Source organism: Primulina huaijiensis, chromosome 13, assembly GCF_012295235.1.
Source record: "Primulina huaijiensis isolate GDHJ02 chromosome 13, ASM1229523v2, whole genome shotgun sequence".
Classification (NCBI taxonomy): domain Eukaryota; kingdom Viridiplantae; phylum Streptophyta; class Magnoliopsida; order Lamiales; family Gesneriaceae; genus Primulina; species Primulina huaijiensis.
The window spans coordinates 11,096,043-11,119,774 of record NC_133318.1 but is presented as its reverse complement, the minus strand read 5'-3'; the positions used below and the strand labels follow the sequence as shown (position 1 = coordinate 11,119,774).

Here is a 23,732-nt window from a genome sequence, read left to right as displayed (position 1 = left end):
TTTAAGTAAGGGGTCGTGTGTGTGTGTATATATATATATATATAGAGAGAGAGATTTAATAGTGTTTTTTGCAAAAATTTGCTCTACATACGATCCCTCAAAGATTGCATGGAATCAGAAATTAAAAGAACCTCGAATCTTTAAGCATTCATTTAAATTTTGCAATTTATATATATATATATATATATATATACTATTAGATTAAAAAGGTGTTCATCATATTAACTATTTTAATATACACCAAAATATTTAATTTCATAATTATCCTTTTTACCCCACTAAAAACTTTCTCAAGTCACTTCATATTTTACATAGAAAAAAATATAAACAAAACTTTCCTTTTAAATCGTACCACTCTTGTAAATTGAAAATAATTTCGTGTTAATTATTTAGTATTATTTGATCAAATTATTATTTAACGCATGTACATCTTTTACTAGTGTTAAAAAAGACCAAGCAATGTCTTGACACTAGATGAATCATTTACTTGGAATTAAATATTTGAAATCTCAAAGATTTCTAAATTTTATTATTTAAATTTATTACATTCGTTTAGATGCTGGTAAATTTTGTAAATCTTAAAATCAAATGAGCGACGACTGATGAAGTTTTACCTTAAAATTTATATGCACCCGCGAGAACGAGCAGCAGCCAAAACAGTAACTCGACAAAAGAAAATTTTTACTTAATTCCATTATACCAAGTTTTACTTTCCCAAAATCGGGTAAATATTGGTTGTTTCTAACCAACTTGCCCTCTGAAATTCAATACCACTAAAATTAAATTTCCAAACTAAAATAAACGTAAGCACAGATAATGCATGTGCCAGAAGGACTAATATTTCTCAAATTCTTTCTTGTACCAAAATATTAAACATAAGAGAACACAATGTGTATGCCATATGCCCGACATCTATTGTTTATTATGTACAACCAATATCCATATCTGCAATCAGCTACTTGAAATTTCTATCTCACAGTTCAGGCGCTTAGACCTCAGACTGTCAGCGTCATTCAATGGGGAGAAATTACTCACAATTCCATGCTAAACTTGTATTTCGTGAACACTCTTTGACAGCTGTAAACAAATGAAAGTTCAAAGTAATCATCAGACTATGCTGCGTGTTAGGAGTCATCGAGAGTTAGTTGCGCTGTCAATAATAGCTGAAGGGGAAGGCCTTTCACTAAAAAGAAAATCACATAATTATGCCATCATTTCAACTCCGCGTGAAATGAAGAACTTAATTGTGATTTGTCAACCTAATAACAGTATCTATTTTCAATAGGGTTTACTTCTATTTAACCTTGCGCGGACTTGCTTTCTCCTAGCAAAAACATCTTGTGATAGCCGCAGTAACAGAGAAACCAGCCAGTTCATCTATATTATTAGAGAGATAAAACATTTTGGCTGTAATAACAATCTGTTTCTCATCAATCATGCTGCTTTCACAAAAATAACAGTAACTTAGTTGGGGTATCGAGCAATTGGGTGTTACTGTAAATTTTTAGAACACACGTTGACACCATTCATTAATACATACAATAAGAATATTAAATCCACAAAGCAAATCATAATAGAAGTCTAGTTTGAGTTTTTTTAAAAAATAATAACAGTTCTGTTTGCTCACAGATTTTAAGAATTCTCAACACAAATCAATATCTCTAGAATTTGTAAGGCTTACTTTATCTACTGAAACCTATAAAAGGTAAAGAACAAATTTTTGGTAGTTGCCCTTTATTTAAATAGTGTATGTGAAGACCCAAAATTTTATTTTACTATACAAAGAGACGAAGTACAAAGTTGATTTTAGTTTTTCATTGAAGATGAATTATGTTATGGAGGAAAATAAATTACATGCAACCTTTGGCATGAAGGGGTAAAACCTAAAGTCACATTGGTGATTACATGCCAAAAACCATGCAACCTTTGGCATTTAGGGAGAAGGCCTAAAGTCACATTGGTGCCTATAAATATTGGCAAAGGAATGAGTGAAATAATACAAAGCAACATCAAAAGTTCTCTCCAAAAGTTGCAATTTTCGAGTGACAAAAATTCTGCTCAATTAGGTGCAAACATTTTTGCAAGGTGACTAGTTTTACGGTATTAAACTCCAACTTGTTCATTCTAAGATTTTTGGAACAATCTTTCAAGAAAGTAGGTTTTTGCCATACTTTTATGTACACTTACATTTCATAAGTTTACTATTTGGTATATATATTGACAAACTTATTCTTCGTAAGTGTGTCCACATTTGCACAAAAATAAATTATGTATGTTCTTGAAATTCGATCAGTATGATATATTCGTTTCTATTTGTTATTAAAATCTTTGAACAATTTGTTGTTTATATTAGTTATAATATTTGAAAGCATGTTTGAAATATTTGAAATGCACTGTAATTATTCGAATTAGAAATGGCAAGGAAATTCCGATATTTGATATGTTTTGTTCAGGCCCTGATGCAGTGGGATATAATAACCGTTCATTTGGTCTCACCCTTAGAGAAGTAACATATAGGAGACTGATTAGTAAACCATGAAAATGAGATGATTTTCGGTGCTATGTTAATATTTTGTTCATATTCGATTCAACATTTCTATTATTGAAATTATGATAATGTATTCGTATAATTATAACCTTGATATTTGTTATGCACGATCGACCCTCATTTACTGAGTATTTCCCTCAATACTCACCCCTTACATTCTCACCCCAGATAAAAACGATGAACAAATCGAAGATAAAAAACAAGAATATTTTTTGGAATGGTGATGAAACCAATCCAATTCAAGACCAGTCTCGTTATTCTGTCTTTTAGTTATATTATCGTGTTTTACGCTTCCACATTTTGATTAATCGCATTGTAAAGAAGATTATTCATTTATGTAATAGACTGAATTTTGGTTATTTGATGCACTATGTGGCTTGTTGTTATAAGATTTTAAATTAATAAACGTCGATGGCACGTCTCGATTTCGAGGCGTGACATTTAAGTGGTATCAGAGCCGCCAGGTTCATAATCCGACTGGGAGTTTGATAGACAAAATTTGGCGAAGTCAAATTTTGGCAAAAGCCCATGCCTTCCTATCCAAATCATTCTGGTACATCACACTCATCTCCATTTGTTTAAATCTTCAAGTTCAAGCTATCGCCGTAATTGGATGGCTTATGCTTTTGCATGGAATCTCGAAACTCAATCTCTTTAACTGCTTTCAATCTATGCGAAATTACCCTTCTTTCCACTTTGGGAAATCCCACGAAAATTTTGTTTGATCCAAATACCCTACTTATCTGATAATGTAACTTTGATCCCTTTTTTCATTCGATTTGTCTTGGAAATGGCCATCCCTCGTACTCGTGCTCAAGCCGCCCTTCGCCTACATCAACTTACTATTGAAACCAAACACGAGATATTGCAAAGGCTCAACTCGCTAGAGGAAAACAAGAGAAACAAGAACTCATGGACATTTAGAACCTGCTTCAAACTGATATACAGCGTCTCACCCATCACCTTGATCGAGCAGAGAGCCAGCTCTCCCTAACACTACGTAACCCATCTAATGTGGTACGACTAGTTCTCCTAATCGAAAGTTGACAGTAAGGATTGAAACTAAGAAGGATCTTGCTAATCGCTCTCGTCATCATCATGAAGACCTTGCTAGCAAGCAAGACGTTACATCGCCAAGCTTCATGGCGATATGGATAGACTGCAAGAACAAAATAACTATATGCACCTCGTCGTGGAAAACGTGAAAAAAGAAGAAGTACCCATGGATGTAGTGGAAAAAGAACAGTGACGATGGAGAGATGATAAGGTAGGCTAGACTGAGAAAGAAAGAAGTGTAACATTTCTTTGGGAATATACATAGATAAGTTGAATTATATTTTTGGGAATGTACCTATCAGATATAAGTTGACTTATATTTTTGGGAATACACCTATCTGATATAATTTGATTTTCATTTTTGGGAATTTACATATCGAAGATAAGCTTCCGACTTAAGATGAATTGTTTGACTCGGGGATAATAAATTTTTTATGAAAATATGATATAAGAATTGTATAAGCTTTGATATTGTGTCAAAAAGTAACGATATGTACATTAAATTTGGGATACTAAGTGCTAAATTAAAAAATGTAAGATTTTGTAATATCTTATGAAAGTAAGAAATAATATCTAGTAAGAAATTTATGTTATTATTAGGTCATTTCCTTATGAAAATAAAGCAAGATATTGATGGGCATTGAGGAAGTGTAGTATACATAATAAGTTCTGACTCTTCTTGTAGTATAAAAAGAAAAAAAGAAAAAAAAAAGAAGATTTGAAGAGAAAGACATCCAACGAAACTTGTTTGTATTGAAGCATTCTAGGCTCATAGTCTTAATTAAAGAAAGATTTAGTAAAAGAAGAATTGTTTGATGAATTAGTTTCTTCCGTGCAAGGTTGAAAGAAATTTTAACTAGGTTATAATTATTGGGACTTAAGCCAATAGGCTGATAAAGAGTTATGTTTTAAGATTCTATATTGGTTTTAAGTTTTGAGATAGTAATCGTGATAATTTTAAGATAGAATAAAATAAGTATGGATACGCATATATTCAGTGCCGATTTTATTCAGTGTACTATGAGAATTGATTAGTTGAAAAAGAATCATGTAATGGTAGATTGTCGGGGTAAGAATGTCAAACTCCAATCCAAGAATAAATCATATTTCATGGCAAAAATAAGGAACAAAAATCCTTCTTTTCTGCTTTTCAGACCTAGAAAGCCATGGAGTATGGCTAAGAAGTCTAACTAATAATAATGACAGAAACAAAAGAAGGAATTGAGCTCAAGATATAAAATATTCTCGTGGTACGAGAGTTCCAGAAGCGTTACTTTGAATTATCTCATACCGTGAAGTAGAATTCGAAAGTAGTTTGATAGCTTGTGCTGCACTAACATCAAAGGAACCCTATCAAATGGCTTCAGTTGAATTCAAGGAGCTAAAAGATCGATTCCAAGATTTGTTAGACAAAAACAAATCAGACCAAGTGTCACTCCTTGGGAAGCTTCAATCTTATTGATACAGAAGAATGGTGAAGGTACAAAATAGTATGTCGATCTACAAAGAACTCAATAAGATCGAGAACAAGTGTCATATTTCAAGAATCTTTCAAGAATAGATGACTTTTTCAATCAGTTAAAAGGAGCTAAGATCTTTTCGAAGCCCAATCTAAGGTCAAGCTACCACAACTAAAGGTGAAGACAGAGGATATTCCTAAAACAGCCTTCAAAACACGGTATGGACACTATGAGTTCACGATAATACCTTTTGGTCTGACCAATGCTCTAGCAACATTCATAAACCTCATGAATAAAGTGTTCCAGAAATTCCTCGACAAGTTTGTGGTAGTATTTATTGATTACAATTTTGCATATTCAACAAGTGAGGAAAACCGCAAGGAAGATCTTCGTCTTACTCTGCAGATGCTTAGAGAAAAATAACTATAAATTTAAGAAATGTGAATTTTGACTAAAAAGAGTCACATTCCTGGGTCATATAATATCTGAAATGAGCATATTAGTGGGTCACAAGAAGGTAGAGACAATCATGGTCTGGCCTTGATCGAAAACTAAAATAGAAATTCGAAGCTTTCAGGGATGAGTTGGCTATTGAGAAAATGTGTTGAAGGATTTTCTTCAAGTCACCAAGCTCACTCCGAAGAACTCTAAACTCAATAAAAGTGAAGAATGTGAGAAGAGTTTTAGATCTTGAAAAAAGAAACCCGCTTCTACGCCATTATTAGTACTTCCAGAATAAGGCAGGAATTTCACAATTTACAATGATGCATCAAAAAAAGATTGTGATGTGTTCTCATTCAAGAGAGGAAATTAAAATCATATGAGCAAAATTATCCAACACATGATATTGAATTAGCCACAATTATATTTTTGCCAAAGATCCGAAGAATCAACTTCTTTGGTATCAAATGAGATATTACCCGATCACCAAAACCTCAAACACTGTTCACACAAAAGAAATTAAACATGAGACAAAGACGGTTGATCGAACTATTGAAAGATTATGACATAAGGCTAACAAGAAAGCTAATGCGCTAAGCTAAAAGGACTACATAGTGTTACGACAAGAAGTGATGTCCGAGACACAAGTCAAAATTTTCAGTCCACCCCGACAGTACCAAAATGTACAGAGATTTGAAAAAAAACTTCTGGTGGAGTGGAATAAAAAAGGACGTTGCAATGTTTGTCTCTAAGTGTCACGTGTGCCAACAAGTCAAAGATGAGCACCAAAGACCTGAAAGACTTCTTCAACATTTGGAAATCCCGGAATGGAAATGGGAACATATTTCCATGGACTTTGTAGTCGGTTTACCAAAGTCTAGACAAAGCCATGATGGTATATGGGTAATCGCAGATAGACTCACAAAATCTGCGCATTTCTTATCTGTCTGCATGAACTATAATCTGGACAAACTGACCACCTTATACATGAAGAATATCGTACGATTACATAGAGTTCCAGCTATCATACTATCAGATAGAGACCCTAGGTTTGCTTCACGTTTTTTGAAGAGCTTTCAACAAGCTATGGGGACTAAAGTACCTCTTAGTACGACATATCACCCTAAAACTGATGGCCAAACTGAGAGGACAATACAAACTCTTGAGGACGTGCTGAGAGCATGTGCTTTAGACTTCAATGCTAATTGAAGTGAACATCCGCCCTTAATCGAGTTCGCATACAATAATAGTTATCACAGCAGTATTGGAATGGCACCGTACGAAGCTCTGTATGGACGAAAGTGTCGATCACCACTATATTGAGATGAAGTAAGAGAAAAAGTCATCGTTGGACCCGAGCTGATCCAAGAAGCTATGATCAAAGAGAGACTAAAAACTGCACAAGATCGACAGAAAAGCTGGGCTGACCTTAAAAGAAGACCCGTGGAATTTCAAGTGGGCGAAAAAACATATGTGAAAGTGTTACCCATGAAAGGTGTAATCCGATAAGGCTGGAAAACTGAATCTCAGTTATGTTGGGCCTTTTGAAATTATAGAGAAAGTGAGAACACATGCTTACAGATTAGCACTTTTACCCGATATGTCAAGAATCCACAATGTTTTCCACGTTTCACAACTAAGAAAATATATTTCCAATCCAAGTCATATCCTTGAGGCTGGACCACTTCTGGTTGAGGGCAATCTAAATGAAGAACTAAAGTACGAAGAAATTCCAATTCGAATAGTAGATACCAAAGACCAAATACTTCGGCGACGAACCATTCCATATGTCAAAGTATAATGGTCTAATCATACCGAAAGAGAAGCTACTTGGGAACTTGAAGAAAGAATGCGCAGACATCACCCCTACCTTTTCAAAAACCAAGCTAATTGAGAGAAGGATGTGAAGACTCAAAATTTTACTATACAAAGAGACAAAGTACAAAGTTGAATTTAGTTTTGCATTGAAGATGAATTATGTCATGGAGGCGAATAAATTACATGCAACCTTTGGCATGGAGGGGAAAAGATAAAGTCACATTGGTGATTACATGCCATAAACCATACAACATCTGGCATGGAGGGAGAAGGCCTAAAGTCACATTGATGCCTATAAATAGTGGCAAAGGAATGAGTGAAATCACACCAAAACAACATCAAAAGTTCTCTCCAAAAATTGCAATTTTCGAGTACCAAAAATTCTGCCCAATTTCAGAAAGTTTTGCTCATTGTTTTAAACGTCCAAATCCGATTTCCACCGTTAAGAATACATCTACACGTGTTTTGAGCAACATAGCCAAAATTCAGATCGATCCAACGGTTCAATTAGGTGCAAATATTTTTGCAAGGTGACTGGTTTTTCAGTGTCAAACTCCAACTTGTTCATTCCAAAATTTTTGGAACAACCTTTCAAGTAAGTGGGTTTTTGCCATACTTTTATGTACACTTGCATTTCATAAGTGTACTATTTGATATATATATTGACATACTTGTTCTTCGTAAGTGTGTCCACATTTGCACAAAATAAATTATGTATGTTCTTGAAATTCGATCGTTATGATATATTCGTTTCTATTTGTTATGAAAATCATTGAACAATTTGTTATTGATATTAGTTATAATATTTGAAAGCGTGTTTGAAATATTTGAAATGCACTGTAATGATTCGAATTAGAAATGGCAAGGAAATTCCGATATTTGATATGTTTTGTTCAGGCCCTGATGCGTTGGATATAATAACCGTTCATTTGGCCTCACCCCTTAGAGGAGTAACATATATGGGACTGATCAGTAAACCATGAAAATGAGATGATTTTCAGCGCTATGTTTGTATTTTGTTCATATTCGATTCAACATGCTTATTATTGAAATTATGATAATGTATCAGTATAATTATAACCTTGATATTTGTTATGCACGATCCACCCCCATTTACTGAGTATTTCCCTCAATACTCACCCCTTACATTCTCACCCCAGATAAAAACGAGGAATAAATTGAAGATAAAGAACAAGAATATTTTTGGGGATGTTGATGAAGTCAATCCAATTCAAGACCAGTCTTGTTATTCTGTCTTTAGTTATATTATCGTGTTTTACGCTTCCGCATTTCGATTAATCGCATTTTAAAGAAGATTATTGATTTATATAACAGACTGGCTTTTGGTTATCTGATGTACTACGTGGCTTGTTGTTATATGATTTTAAATTGATAAACAACGTCGATGGCACGTTTCGGTTTCCGGACGTGACAGTGTAAGTCAAACTGTTCAGCGGAGTAATGCCAAAAGCTGCTGCCGGACATCTTTATCATTTACCATTTTCGAAAGCATCAATCATTCTTCAGTTATTTAATCCCAAAAACGTCAGCTCAACATTATCTCCAAATTTTATAAACTGAAAGTGCAAACAGCCAGCAATTTAGCACACAAGTTGAAGGAACTAATCAAGATAGAACAAAAATATTGACTTATATTCAAAAATAAGTTTCATACAATCATTAAACTAATAATTCTCACTTTGAACAAATTATCACAGTTTCGTCTTTCACAAAGTCTAACCAAATCCTGCAAATGCATATATGCAACTTGCATGTGCAGGAAGCACAGCACGAACCAAGGACTTGTAGCTAGTCATTCAGGTTATTAGTTCAACAGAGTTGGGGAATTATGTGAGGAATAAATTTAGTATATCTCAATACACAAACAAAGGTAAGCAACATGCTGATCAAATAATGTCTTTATGTCTATGATTGTTTTCTATTATGTGTGGGCTACCACAAGCACATGCGAAACCAAACATGGGATAGAAATGTTTGATAGCAGATTCAAGTAGTGCAAGTGGCCTCACCAAAAAAAGTAGCTGTTAAGCTGATGCTCATAGACATTGTTTTGGTATTTCATGAGCACATTAATAATCAAAATGAGATCGCAACATCATTAAAAGAAAAATTACATTAATAGCAATCAGTACCTGATATAGCTGTCTTCAGAGAAAGTTCTACTTGAGTCGCCTCAGACCCTATGCAATTTAAATGAAAGGATACAATTACTTAGAATAGAGTTATTTTCATTTCCATTTACCACAAGAAAAATAACATACTGATAGCAAGTTGCAATGGGTAGTAGGATTACTAAGACATCATATTATTATCAAGAAAGTTTTGGAACCCTAGTTTTGGAGTTTGCTCCAACCAAGATTGGGGGATGTTAGATCGTACATAAATAGCATATGTTTTCTTCTTGATCCTTGATATCCGAGCATATTGCATTTCACATGCATCATATCAATTTGTATACTCGTACATTCTCGTATTGGGCGATTGTCGCTCACGTCCTTGTTTTCATCTTGGGCACCCCATTCCACGGAGCAGGTCTTAGGTTGGACGGTTCGGACGGTTAGTGCAGTGGCTGGAGCAGTTGGGTTTTCGGTGGTGATCCAGTGGAGGTTTTATTTGGTTTCTCGTATTCTCGTGCAGGATTATATTATCGATATGGTTGTATTAACGTTTAAGACTGATATTATTGTTCTGTTTTCAGTTGGGTTGTAAGATTAAGTTATTTGGTTTCCGCTATTTAATTTTTGTTATCAATTTTAAATTTTGCATGCTTGTTATTCTGTTTATTAGTGGCTCGGGTAAGAGCGCTACAATTAGTGGTATCAGAGTATGCGAAGATTTTTGGGACATTAATAAATCTGTTTCGAGGATTAAAGGTTGATTTTGGTTTCAGTTCAGATGTCAGGAGATGGAAGCAGTCACGGAAGCGTGGGAAATTGTTGTTATGGCGACGATTAATGACGGAAGGCGTCACCGAGACCATGATTAAAGAAGAAGTTCGAACCACGTCAACAGTATAGAGTTCATGAAGATTGTTCCTCTACCATTGAAAAGAAATGAGAATGCAGATTTTGCTGAAGCTGGGTCGTTATCATAGAACAGTGTTCTCGAGTGCTGCACTATGATGAGGATGAGAAGATGGAGGTAGCCGATTTCATGATCAAAGGAAAAGTATGGAAATGGTGGAAACTTGTTTCTTTCATTCTAGTTCAGCAGCTTGGGCGGATTCGTTGGGAACATTTTCGTCAGGCCTTCATCAATCATCACTTCCGCCAGATCGTCATCAGGCGAAAAATATGGAACTGTTGACGATTAAGCAAGGAAATTCGAGCATTGAGGATTACCAAAAAGGTGTTACGGATCTGTTGTCATACGCTCCTCACATAAGTGTGAATTCTGCTGCAAAATATTCTCATTTTTTGAATGGTTTGAACCAGGAGATATTTTATCGGGTTTCTGTATGTGACGATCCGACTTCGTACGAAGGACTAGTAAATCGTTGTAATCAAGCCGAGATCAGCATTGCTAGGAGGAAGGCTATGCAAGCTAGCAAAAGTTCTAGTTTGTTAAGACCCAGAGGTCAGTCTTTCAAGAAGTCTGTATCTTCTTCTTCTTCCGGTTCCGGTTCTGGAGGGGTGCACAGTTTTGGTAAGAAAAAGCTGCAATGTGGCCACTTCGGAGGCAATCACCAGACGGAGAAATGCCGAAGAGTCACAGGTGCTTGTTTCAATTGTGGTGGTTTTGGTCATATTAATAGAGATTGTCCTAACTTGGAGGATAAGAAAAGAGGCGGAGGTTCTATGGTAGGGTCTTAAAGTGGAAAACAGTATGAGGCCGATGCGCAGCAAAAAGGTTTTCCAGCTTAAGGTTCCAGTCGTGAAGGGATATCGCAAGGATCTCAGTAACGCCCACGGGTCTAGGGGCAAGTGTTTGTCTTAAACCAAGAGCAAGCTGAGGAGCAAAACAAGAGAGTCATTGCAGGTAATTTTATTTTACGTGATATCCCTGCATATGTATTAATTGACACAGGGGCATCGCATTCATCCATAGCATCAATGTTTATTAATTAGTATAAATTACTCTACGTGTCATTAGATGTTTTAATGTCGGTGGCTACACCTATAGGACAAGAGTTTTAGCTACGCGACTTGTAGTAGACTATTTGATAGAGTATGGGGGAAAATACATGTCTGCCAATTTAATGATATTGGTTACAGAAGACTTCGATTGAATTATGGAAATCGACTGGTTGACTAAGAATAGAACGACCATAGCTTGTTATCAATGTCTCATTCAGATTCGTCCAGAAGGAGACAAGAATTGGTTCTTCTTCGGCGAGGGAGTTCGACCTCCAATGCTAGTAGTGTCTACCGTAAAGGCACAACGGGCTTTAGCGAAAGAAGGAGAGGGATACCTAATTTATGTTGTTGACGTATCGAAGGATGTAATTGACGTGAAAAACATTCCAACTGTCGATGAATTTCTTGATGTTTTCCCCGGTGAAATTCCTAGATTTCCTCCGAATAAGAAAGTGGAAGCGGAGATAAAATTGGTACCAGGAACCACACCTATCTCCAGAGCGCCTTATAAATTGGCAGAATCGGAGATGAAATAGTTGAAACAACAATAACAAGATCTTCTTGACAAGGGGTACATTAGATCCAGTGTGTCTCCTTGGAGAGCACCCGTGTTGTACGTTAAAAAAAAGATGGGTCTATGCGGCTCTGCATAGATTATCGACAGTTGAACGTGTAACAGTCAAGAATAAATATCGGTTACCACGAATCGATGATTTGTTTGATCAACTTCAAGGGACTTCAGTTTACTCGAAGATAGATTTACGGTCTGAATATCATCAACTTCGAGTTCATCAATGTGATATACCTAAGACTACATTTCGAACAAGGTATGGGTATTACGAGTTTCTAATGATGTCATTTGGTTTGACGAATGCTCTAGCAATATTTATGGATTTGATGTACCAAGTATTTCAGGAGTATCCTAACATGTTCGTCATTGTCTTTATTGATGACATACTGGTATACTCTCTTACTCTTAAAGTGCATGCGCATCATTTAAGGATTGTGTTACTAACCTTATGCAATCACCAACTGTATACTAAGTTGAAAAAGTGCGAGTTTTGGCTCGACAGAGTTGTCTTCTTGGGACATGTTATAACCAAAGATGGGATATCAGTAAATCCAAGCAAGATCGAAGCAGTGTTGATTTGGGCACAACCGGAATCAGCCCAAGAGATAAGAAGTTTTCTAGGTTTGGCAGATTATTACCGGAGATTCATCTCGGGATTTTCTCAAATTGCCAAGCTATTGACACAGCTGACGTGTAAGAATGTGCAGTTCGAATAGACACATGATTGTGAAAATAGTTTCAACGAACTGCTCAACGTTTGACAACTGCACCAGTTTTAGCTTTGCAATTTGGATCAGGAGGGTACATTGTGTACAATGATGCATCACTTCAAGGACTTCGTGTGTTTTAACTCAGAATGGTAATGTGATTGCATATACATCCAGACAATTAAAAGAACATGAAAAGAATTATCCAGTTCATGATTTGGAATTGACAGCGATTGTGTTTGTTTTGAAGATTTGACGACATTATCTCTATGTAGAGTGATATTTTTACGGATCACAAGAGCTTGAAGTATATCTTCACCCAAACAGAATTAAATATGCGCCAAAGAAGATGGATGGATTTGTTAAAAGATAATGATTGCGAAATCAAGTATCAGTCAGGATCATCGAATCTTACAGTTGATGCTTTTAGTCGCAAGGTGAGATTATATGCACTTTAGACAAGTTTCATCTCAAGTGTAATCCAAGATTATTGTTGTCTGGGATTTCACTTCCGTCATAAGAAAGGAATGGAAAACATTCGAGTAGCGAGCATTTTATCTGAACTGGCGTTGTATGCCAAAATCAGATAAACTCATTTTTCTGACCCGAAGGTAAAAAAGTTAGCAAGGTTAGCTAAAAGAGACAACACATCTGGCTTTGCGTTTCAAACAGATGGAACCTTGTGTCTGTCTCGGAAATCTTAGTTCCAGAATATTCTAATTTAAGAGACGAGATTTTATCACAAGCCTATAGGAATAAGTTGAGTATCCACCCTGAAAGCATGAAAATGTATAAGGATTTCAAAACCAGGTTTTGGTGGAAAGGTTAGAAGAAAAACGTTTACCAGTTTGTAGCCGAGTGTTTGGTTTGTCAGCAAGTGAAAGCTGAATATCGACGACCAGGAGATTACCTCAGAATCTTCCTATCTTTGAATGGAAGTGGGAGCATGTGACGGTAAATTTTGTCACCCACTTGTCGTTGTCTTCTAAGAATTGTGATGTCATTTAGGCAGTTGTACACCGACTGACTAAGTCAGCACGTTTCATTCCGTATAGTCGGTAATATAGTTTCGATCGCATAGCAAGACTATACATCCAAGAGATTATCAAATATCTTTTTTTTTATAGAAAACTAAATTTATTATAATAATTTGATGTTACATCAATTGCGCAGATGATTAAACTGCAACAACGTTACGAGAAGACTAACTAAAAGCACAACTCTTTGACATTATTACACAAATCTCAATAAGCACAATTCTATGACATCATCACACAATATTCATGTGCCAACAATTTCCAATCCCTCACTAAATCCAAAATGCATAAATGATTGTACTCTTGCAGTTTGTTGTCCAAGATGCAACTCTGAATTTTATTTTCTCCCATACTTGATCAACGGACTCCGAAACATCGTCAAATATTCTTCTATTCCTTTCCAACCATATGAACCAAAATGTGTAGTGAAATTATAAAGTACCAGAATTTGTTGAACTTTTCCTGTATGGAACACCCGGAATCCGCATAAAAAAGATGTTTAGCTTGCCTCGGAAAGCCCCGTTGAAATCCCAACTCTTTTTGAACTCTCAACCAAATACCTCTAGAAAATGAGCAATGCAGAAGTATATGATCCTGATTCTCCTCATGGTTTCGAAATAAGCAACACCAGTGCGGGCTCAAAACACAATCCTTCCACCTTCTTTGCACTGAATCACATGTAGGCAACTTCCCCAAGGCCACGATCCACGAGAAAATTTTAATCTTTTGTGGGACTCGTACTTTCCAGATATTATAAGAAAAACCGAATAAAGGGAAATTTGAAAGAGGGAAGAAGGAGTTATAAAAGGAACTAACAGAGAACGATCCTGAAGGATCCCCCAACCAAGTTCTATAATACTCAATACCCATCTGCAATCTTACCCTCTCTAAGACTCCCAGTAGAATAGTGAACTCCCCTGACTCACCCTCAGTAAGATCTCTTCTAAACCTCACATCCCAAATGATAGAAGATCTACTCCCACTATTGACGACTTCTATGAAGTGACTGATAGGTTTGTTAGTAGAAATGCAAATACAAAACAAGGACGGAAATTTGATTTTAAACGAGACGCCTCCCCCCAAACATCTTCCCAAAAACGAATGATATTTCCCTGTTTAGGCACCACCCTAATAAGTTAATGAAAAGCCTGGTAAGACCGAGAAATGAACTTCCAAGGACTTCTGAATGTCGCTTTGTCCGCCAACCCCAAGTCCCACCCGTTGTCCTGTATCCCATAGATGCTTTTGATAACTTTTTTCCACATCGACCCCTTTTCCACCGAACATCTCCACCACCATTTACCAAGAAGAGCTTTTTTCCTGAGACATATATTCCCCAATCCCAAACCTCCTTTATCCTTTGGTTTACACACCTGTTTCCATCCGACCACATGGCAGTGATTCTCGCCATCATCACCATCCCACAAAAAATCCCTCATCAATTTTTCCATTCTTGCAGCCACCCTAATTGGAACTTCGAAAAGGGACATGAAGTAAGAAGGCATCGCACAAAGCACGGCCTTTATTAAAGTAAGACGTCCCCCCTCGAAATGAATGACTTTTTTCCAACTTGCTAGTTTCTTGGACATTTTCGAAAGCACAGGTTCCCAGAATTCCATTTTTGTTGGATTACCTCCCAACGGTACCCCAAGATATTTAATAGGTCATCTATCTTTTTTGCCCCCAAACATTATCGCCATATCATCAACTTCATCTTCCGAACAATTCAATCCCAACACAACACTTTTTCCTAGATTAATTTTCAACCCTGAATTTGTGCCAAACAGTTTGAGTATGTCCACTAATGCCAATACATCCTTTTGAGATTTTGCAAAGAACAGAGTATCATCCGCAAACTGTAAATGCTAGATTTCGATATTTTCTTTCCCTACTTCAAGCCCCCTTACTTCATTAACTGCCCTTGCTTATCCACCATCCTCCCCAACCCATCGACAACTAAATTGAATAGAAACGGTGATAATGGATCCTCTTGTCTTAATCCTCTCTCCCCTTTTATTTTCCCACACGGTCTTCCATTAATAAAGATTGAGAAAGATACATTAGAAACACATCCCCTGATCCACCTCCTCCATCTTTCTCCAAATCTTTTTTTGCGTAACACAAAGTCTAGAAAACGCCAGTCAACGTTGCCATATGCCTTTTCCAAGTCGATTTTGAGCACCCACCCTTTCTTTTTCTTTCGTCTCTTTTTCTTTCGTCGATATTCTTCCACAATCTCATTCGCGATTAAACAACAATCCAGTATATGTCTTCCTTTAATAAAAGCACAATGGTTCTCCGCAATGGTATTACTCACGACTTTTTTCAATCTACTTGTCAACACCTTAGCCAATATCTTATACAAACTCGTAATCAAGCTGATTGGTCTAAAGTCATTGATCTTTCTCGCATTGTTTTTCTTTGGGATAAGGCAAATGTAAGTCTCATTAGTAATTCCATTAACAATCTCATCTTAAAAAAATTCAGCAAACACCTTTAAAAGATCCACTCTCACTGTATCCCAGTTACTTTGAAAGAAAGCCAATGTGAACCCATCTGGCCCTGGAGCTTTCGTACCATCGCTATCAAAACCGCCTTTTTAATCTCCTCCTCGACGAACGGTTTTTCCAATTCCTTTGCATCGACACTCTGTATAGGGCTCCACTCCAAACCATTAAGACCCCTCCCTATGTCATCAAACCTCCCCCCTTCACCGTCCGATTTCCTAAACAAATTCCCATAAAACTTCAAAATTTCCTGTTCTATTTGTTTTTCGTCAGTGACCACACATCCATCCTCTAATTTCACTCTGTCTATCAATGCTCTGTTCCTTCTGTTATTCAGTAAAGAATGAAAGAATTTTGAGTTCTCGTCCCCTTCTTTGAACCATTTAACTTTTGCTTTTTGGCTTTGAATTTGGAAACTTCTAAATGATACATTTTCTAACTCACACCTTATTTACTTCTTTCTTGATTTAGCGATTCCGACCATACTGCCCCGGCCTCAATCCCATCCAACCGCTAAATCTTGTTGCTCAACTCTTTGAATCTGACACGCACATCTCCAAACACTTCTTTGTTCCATAAAGAAACTTCTTTTTTAATCTGTTTCAATTTTTGCATGAATTTGTAACCTTCCCACCCTTGAATTCCCCCGTTGGTCCACCATGTCCTCATTAACTCTTTGAAATTACGATGTGACAACCAAGCATTCTCAAATCTAAAAAGAGTGGGACCCCATCTCAACTTAGTGGTGTCAAGCAAGACAGGGCAATGGTCCGAAGTAATTCTTGATAACACCGTTTGTCTAAAATTTGGAAATAAGTTTCTCCAACCCCCCAAGAAGAGGAACCTGTCAAGAAGACAACAAATCGGCACCGATCTAAAATTTGACCGCATGAACTTGGCATTCAAAAGTGGTGGGTCATGGATCTGCAATTCTTCTATCAATCCATGGAAACAGGACATACTTGTAGTTAAAGAATGACTATTCATTTTTTCTCCCGAATTCCTTACAACATTAAAATCACCTCCTAGACACCAATTATTCCCACAAATCGACTTCAATCCCGCTAATTCATCCCAAAACAATTCTCTCATTCTCGGCTTAACTGGTCCATAAATGGCTTAGAACCACCAAGTTATCCAGTCATTCGAACTAAAATTTCAATTGACACCGAGAATTCCCCAATCAAATTATTATTCACTGTCACCACTCGAGGATCCCACATCACAAGGATTCCCCCAGAACTTGCAACCGATGGCAGACAAACCCAATCAACAAATCTTGACTTCCACATGCTCGCAACGAATTTTTTGTCCACCTTCTCCCGTTTTGTTTCCAAAAGAACCACAACGTCCGGTTTTTCGTGACAAATGATTGTTCTAACCAATTGTCTTCTTCTCACTGCCCCTCCACCTCTTATATTCCAAGAGCAAATTTTCATTTGAACACTCTGGATCCCTTCGAGTTGGAGCCTCTCTCATAATTGATGCCACTTTGTAATCTATACAATTCCTTCTTTAAAGGACCATTCGACATCTTGTCACATTCTCCACCTTTGTCATCCTTACCAACTCTCGGCTCCACCCTAGCGTCACAATTACTTACTTCCACCACACCTCCTGTAGGTATATCTCTCGCATTACCCGGCTTTTCATCAACCCATCCTAACCCACCTCCTAATAGACCACTAGACAGACCCAGGACTGAAAAAGAGGACGGAAGAATAGAATTTAATGTGAAAGAATGATTAAGAATGGAAGATTGAATACCAGTAAGTACATGTCCCACAAAAGGTTTCGAATTTCCTGGTAGAATAGGACTAGAGATGATCTGTCTTCCCTTCGCTGGTGAGAACAGCCCGTCCAATGCTACTGCTTCTTCTTCAGCTGTAACAAAATCTTCATAACTGATTGCACCATTACTTTCAGAGTCCGAGTAATCAAACTCCACATCTAGCACATCATCTTGTGACTCGTCGAGCTCCATCTCCTCTAGGTCTTCCGAGTCAAATGCCTTAGTATTTCTGCAATTCCCCCTGATATGGATGCTTTTTGTTGAATTTCCCCATATCACTTTGCTTCGTTACCCCTCTCACCACCCATTTTTCTTCTTCTGTAGTAAGTTTTCCAAAACTTATTCACTTTTTTGCTGTTCCTTTCGGATTCCACCCTGGTATCTTGGGCATCGCCCTGCTTGCTATTCATGGAATCAATAGAAGAGCTTCTGAATTCTGTTGCGGCTTTTGGATCGATTTTCCTCAGTATCTTAAACGCCTTTCCCCCATGTGGATGATTCGGTGACACGGTCTTCGTTTCTGAATTTTTTGATTGAACATTTGATGTTACGGGCCCGATTTCCTCTACCATCTTATCTCCCAAGCTATCTGGACCACCTCGTACTCTGAAATCTTCCGTGTTTGTTTCTTGAGCATATAGAACCCCCTGTACTGTTTTGCCTTTAACAGGCCTGCTTATAGATTCCTCCTTCCTTGATAGGGTCCTATAAATGTTGTTGCCCCCACCCCGCCAAGATTTTCTTCCCATTCACTACGACTTGAGCGTAAGTCTGCCTTCATACTGCTCATAACCATTAGGATCAAAAGTTTCGACCCTAATTCTAATCTCTGTATTTCTCCCTTCCAGTGGAATATGCATCTTGGTTTGTATAAAGCCTCATTCAGATCTTTTCACCTTAATCTTCGCTACTCCGAGCACTCGGAAATGAAGAGTATCAGCGCTAATGGCCAGCAGGCCCCCGCAATGGTCTCGAAGACATGTTACGTGCTTGTGCTATGGATTTTGGACCAGCATGACATGATGTTGTCGTTTGTGGAGTTTGCATATAACAAGAGCTACCATAGTAGCATCGGCATGGCTTCGTTTGAAGGATTGTATGGTAGATGTTGTCGTACTCCATTGTTTTGGGACGAAGTAGGAAAATGACAAGTGCAAGGACCTGAATTAGTACAACAAGCGATTGACCAAGTAGAACTGTTTAAGATGAGAATTAAAACTGCATAAGATCATCAATCGAGTTACGCGAATACCAAGCCTAGACCCCTACAGTTTCAGTCAAGGGAAAAAGTTTTTTTAAAGTTTCACCATTCCGCAGAGTGATGAGATTTGGACTCAAGGGAAAATTAGCCCAAGATTCATCTGATCTTTCGAGATATTGGAATGTGTTTAAAATTTGGCGCATCGATTGGCTTTACCGCCGTATCTGTCTAGCATCCATAATGTCTTTCGTGTATCGTTGCTACGACGGTATGCAGCAAATAAATCGCACGTTCTTGATCCGACAGATGTTCAACTTGAACAAAACCTGACTTATGCGAGCAGCCGCTCTTAATCCTGGGTAAGAAAGAGAAGAAGCTCAGAAACAAGACCATTCCACTTGTTCTAGAGCAATGGCAACGCCGAGGTACTGCAAAGGCTGCTTGGGAGTTAGAGAGTCGTATGCTCTCAGAGTATATGCATTTGTTTTGAGTTGTATCTTTGCAATTATGAGTTGTATTTTATTCAGTTGTATTTGTACTTCAGTTCTGATTTCGAGGACGAAATCTTTGTAAAGAGGAGAGGATGTATCATTAAGAGATGATTAAAGAGTTGTTAATTAAGTATTATTAAGGAATTGATAATCCGGGATCAACCTATTGAGATCCACCGAATTTAAAATAGACAACCCAATCTATTTCAAATATTATATCGACGAGTCCAACTTGACGAATGTTGACGAATGAGATTATAACACATGCTACAGCTTCTCTGTCTTTCACTAAAATATGTCTTCTTCTACGAAGGCCCAATAACATAAGATCCTTGTCTCTTATTCGAGTGTTTTGGCAACATAGCTCATTGCATCCAGAAAGACATTCCTGATCTATTTTCACAAAAATGATTTTTTCATGATCCAACTCAAACGCCCTTCTCAAGTTCTACATGAATGTCATCTCAAAGCAATATGTTTGAAGCATGTCCCTTTATGCTCATTATTATGTTTTCGTTTGAGGTCAGATTTTACAGCTAATTGATGTCATTCAATTTCCAACAATGGTCTAGCACCGATTCCACATAAAAAGTAGATGTTTGATGTATTTGAATACCTTGGAAACTCTGAACTCATTGACAGCCATTCGCAGAGAGTCGTCAGATAATATCAAACGTGATAAAGCCCCCGTGCTCAACCTGTAACTTGTTAGTCAGAAAGTGTATAAGCACTTGTATTATGCACATGTTTGATTGAACAAGCAATTAAAAATAAGATTTGAAACTTGTGTAATGCACCCTAATTTCTTTGCAGCATCTGAAACTGAGCCCTCGACTGCAAAAATCAGGTCGAGCAAAGCCTGCATTCCCTGTAGATTCAGTAAGGTCGGGCCAAGGCTGTGGTGTAAGAGTTGAATCGCAACATTTCATTCAGTCAACAAAAAATGTCACGGACGGGAATAGAAGCCAACCAAAGAAAATTTGGGATTATTTGGTCCAATCTGAGGACCATTTTCAGATCCTCGCAAAGAGGACTGCGCAGGAAGGATTTGAATGAGTTCCAAAGGAGGTACATATTTATCAAGTTCCACCGAATTCCTCACTGGTCAGAAGAAAAATAGAGTTGTTAAAGTCCTCAACTCAAAAACTAAAATAAAATAATCAGAATAAAACAAAATATATTTCTAAAAGAAATGTACACCTTTAACAGCTAAAATCTTACGCAATCGACCGAGGGCCGACTCTCGATTTTTGTGCTGCGATCTATCTTCAACGGCCTGTCCAATGGAAACATGTAAATGTATATGCACCCAAACAAAATGAGGATACAAGAGTCCAGGATATTGAGCAAAAACCTGAGAAATAATGCCGGTTGGAATATGCTTCAGACGCACAGCAGACTCACGTTTGTTCCGGTGCTGTCCCCCTGGGCCTGATGCTTTAAAAGTATCCATCTCACAATGGCTCATAAGCTGCTCATCGCTCATTAGTAGATACTCTCTGCCTCCACTTGCGTTTAAGCTACTGTCATTACCACTAGAAGAAACAGTGCTGCAGTTAGAGGATAACACCAAATTATATCCTCGTGGACAAGTCCTGATTCCTGGCCACCTTTTTCCATTTGCTTTCCGCAGAAAGAGGGTCCTTGTATAATTTTCATAACCGTTATAACGATTCCACCAAGAACTTGTCGAAATAGGCTTCGTAAAACCACAAATACTACAATTTGGGGATCTCAACAACGATATCAGAATCGAACAAGACATCTGGATTGAGTCGGGCAGGAACAAATCAATCAACAGTCCTTTAATATGAATGTGCAATTAAAATGAAGCAGGACAATTCAATTAAACAAGTAAAATATTCATCATCTACAGCTGACCTCTGAGAAATGCTAAATCCTCAGGCGGCAGCGACAATTGGTGGATTGATAGCTACTCAGGGACGGAGGTGAGGTAGTTCGACCGGAAGGGACGTTTCGGTGGGAAGAGATCTGGACTAATTCCATTGGGTCCACTGAGAAGACCCAATGTTTTTAGAGCCCGACGTTTTGTGGCCCATGATGTTCAATATAAATAAATAAGGTAAAATTAGAATTAAATCTTCAAAATCAAAATTAATTTTATCCTAACTCCTTACACCTACAAAACTTTGCCTAAACTCTCTCATAATGAAAAAATTAACAAAAACACTCCTAGATATTATAATGATTGATTTTCCTGGGAGAAATGGTATCAGAGCTTAGGTAAAATTATTTCAAACATATAAATTTATTATTATGAAGTAATTAAATGTTTGAGGAGGAGAATTTTCTCAATTAACATGAATCTGAACACAGTTCAAGATTAAATATTTACAACATATATTCCAAATCGTTGGAATATTCGAAGCAGGAAGATCTAACTAAAGTTAGATATGAAGAAGGAATTTATCAGAATCCTAAAGTAAACTTATTATTCAAAATAGCATGTTTTAGAAATAATACCGGATTCCTCTAAACTCTCCGGAGATCTTAGAGAAATTCAGAAGACAGTACAGAATTATAGCAATATGTTGTATTATGTTCCACAAAATGTGGAGAAAATCCTTGAAAACCAAAAAGAAATTCTTGGAATATTAAAGGATGTTCAAACAACACTTCAAAACCTAGAACAACAACCAAGTTTTAGTAAAAGGACTTCAGAATGAAGGTCACCACCATCATTTAGTACTGAACTCTTATTAAATCAAAAAGGAAAGGCCAAAGTGATATCAAAACATTTAACTAAAAAAGAAAAGATTATTAATCTAATTAAAACAATCTCAGAAAATAAATTAATTTGATGACAACTTTAGAAAGGATTGGTCTAGAAATTCTCCAAGAGCTTGCAGAATCGTTTGCAAATCTCAAGGTTGTAGATCTAAAGATGAACACAATTGGGGGTGAACAACCTACCATAACCCGGTCATCTTCGTAGGAACCACAAAGATAAAGTGTGGGATCTCAAATATAAATATGAGAGAATCCCAACCAGACTTTTATATTGGTGGAGAATCGCACCCAACGGGAACAAGGACAAGGAAGAATCAAATTTTTTTGCACCAAACACCCTATGGGAAATCTGTTTTAGAACTTATACATATTTATGGGGTTATGCTTAACCTAAATGTATTAAATTTCAAGAATAGAGAAGATCTCATAGATGATTGGACATCTGCTATGAGAATTGCAGAAGGAACACTTGATTTCAACAGAGAGATATTCATTATGAAACGGCCTCTACTTTTTTTTAAATCATAAATAATAAATTAGAAAATACTAATTAAAAATAAACTTAACATTTTAAAAAATAATAATAATTTAAAATTTAAATCTCGACTGCATAAAATAAATCTCTAAATCGTCAACTAACCAAAAATCATACGTCGACCTTTAAAAGATCAATTAACAATTAAAGCATAAAAATATCTCTAATAAAACCATTAACATACATCTTTTATCTATCGAGCTAGTACGGAAACATAAAGGTCAATCGGGAGTGTACTACTGCACTCGATTCACTCAATCGTAAGTGTCTCCCATATATCATCAAATCATGCATCATACAAACCTAATGAGTCTATAGACTCAGCATGTTCTAAACTTGAGTAGCAAATAATACATATAAATTCACATGCATTTAAAAATCATATTTTTATTTAAAATAGTTTTTGAAAATAAATAAACCATTTAAAATCATTTAAGCATAAATAGATCATTTAAAAAGCTTTTAAACATAAATCATATATCATAAATTATTTTAATCGTAAAGCTTTCAATCATTTATCATTTTGGGTGAAGTTTAATCCTCGAAAGTGACTAGAATTTATCATTTGGTAGACTGCAGTCTTAGCTCCACATTGTCCATGGGGGTGGGCACTATGCTCCACCATGAAAATACAATCGTTGGGGTCCCTCTGGGGCCTTTTCTTATACACGGGGTTTCTCTTGGCCTTGGCCCGTAAACAGGGTCCCTCTGGGGCCTTGG

General features: G+C 36.8%; 1 protein-coding gene across 5 annotated transcripts; it reads right to left on the bottom strand.

The window, feature by feature from the left end:
- Positions 1–823: 823 nt before the first annotated feature.
- On the bottom strand, positions 824–21,776 carry LOC140991590 (uncharacterized). Of its 5 annotated transcripts, none has more exons than XM_073461632.1 (8): positions 21,608–21,776; positions 21,081–21,491; positions 20,927–21,002; positions 20,697–20,827; positions 20,524–20,594; positions 20,343–20,424; positions 9,477–9,524; positions 824–1,439 (listed from the first exon to the last, which is right to left on the bottom strand). In XM_073461632.1, exons 2-7 carry the CDS (start codon positions 21,489–21,491, stop codon positions 9,504–9,506), a joined length of 792 nt encoding a protein of 263 aa, XP_073317733.1. In that variant the 5' UTR covers positions 21,608–21,776; the 3' UTR covers positions 824–1,439; positions 9,477–9,503. The 5 variants fall into 5 exon arrangements, with proteins under 5 accessions (XP_073317733.1, XP_073317735.1, XP_073317734.1 ...); XM_073461634.1 differs by having other exon boundaries at positions 824–1,077; XM_073461633.1 differs by having other exon boundaries at positions 824–1,348; positions 9,478–9,524.
- Positions 21,777–23,732: the final 1,956 nt, after the last annotated feature.

What these genes read in the sequence shown, in the direction of transcription:
- LOC140991590 (XM_073461632.1), bottom strand. Translation starts at nt 21,491, where the DNA reads ATGTCTTGTTCGATTCTGATATCGTTGTTGAGATCCCCAAATTGTAGT. An exon ending in CAACCGGCATTATTTCTCAG is followed by an intron (nt 21,003 to 21,080) that starts GTTTTTGCTCAA and finishes TCCATTGGACAG; the next exon opens with GCCGTTGAAGATAGATCGCA. An exon ending in GATGCTGCAAAGAAATTAGG is followed by an intron (nt 20,425 to 20,523) that starts GTGCATTACACA and finishes AACAAGTTACAG; the next exon opens with GTTGAGCACGGGGGCTTTAT.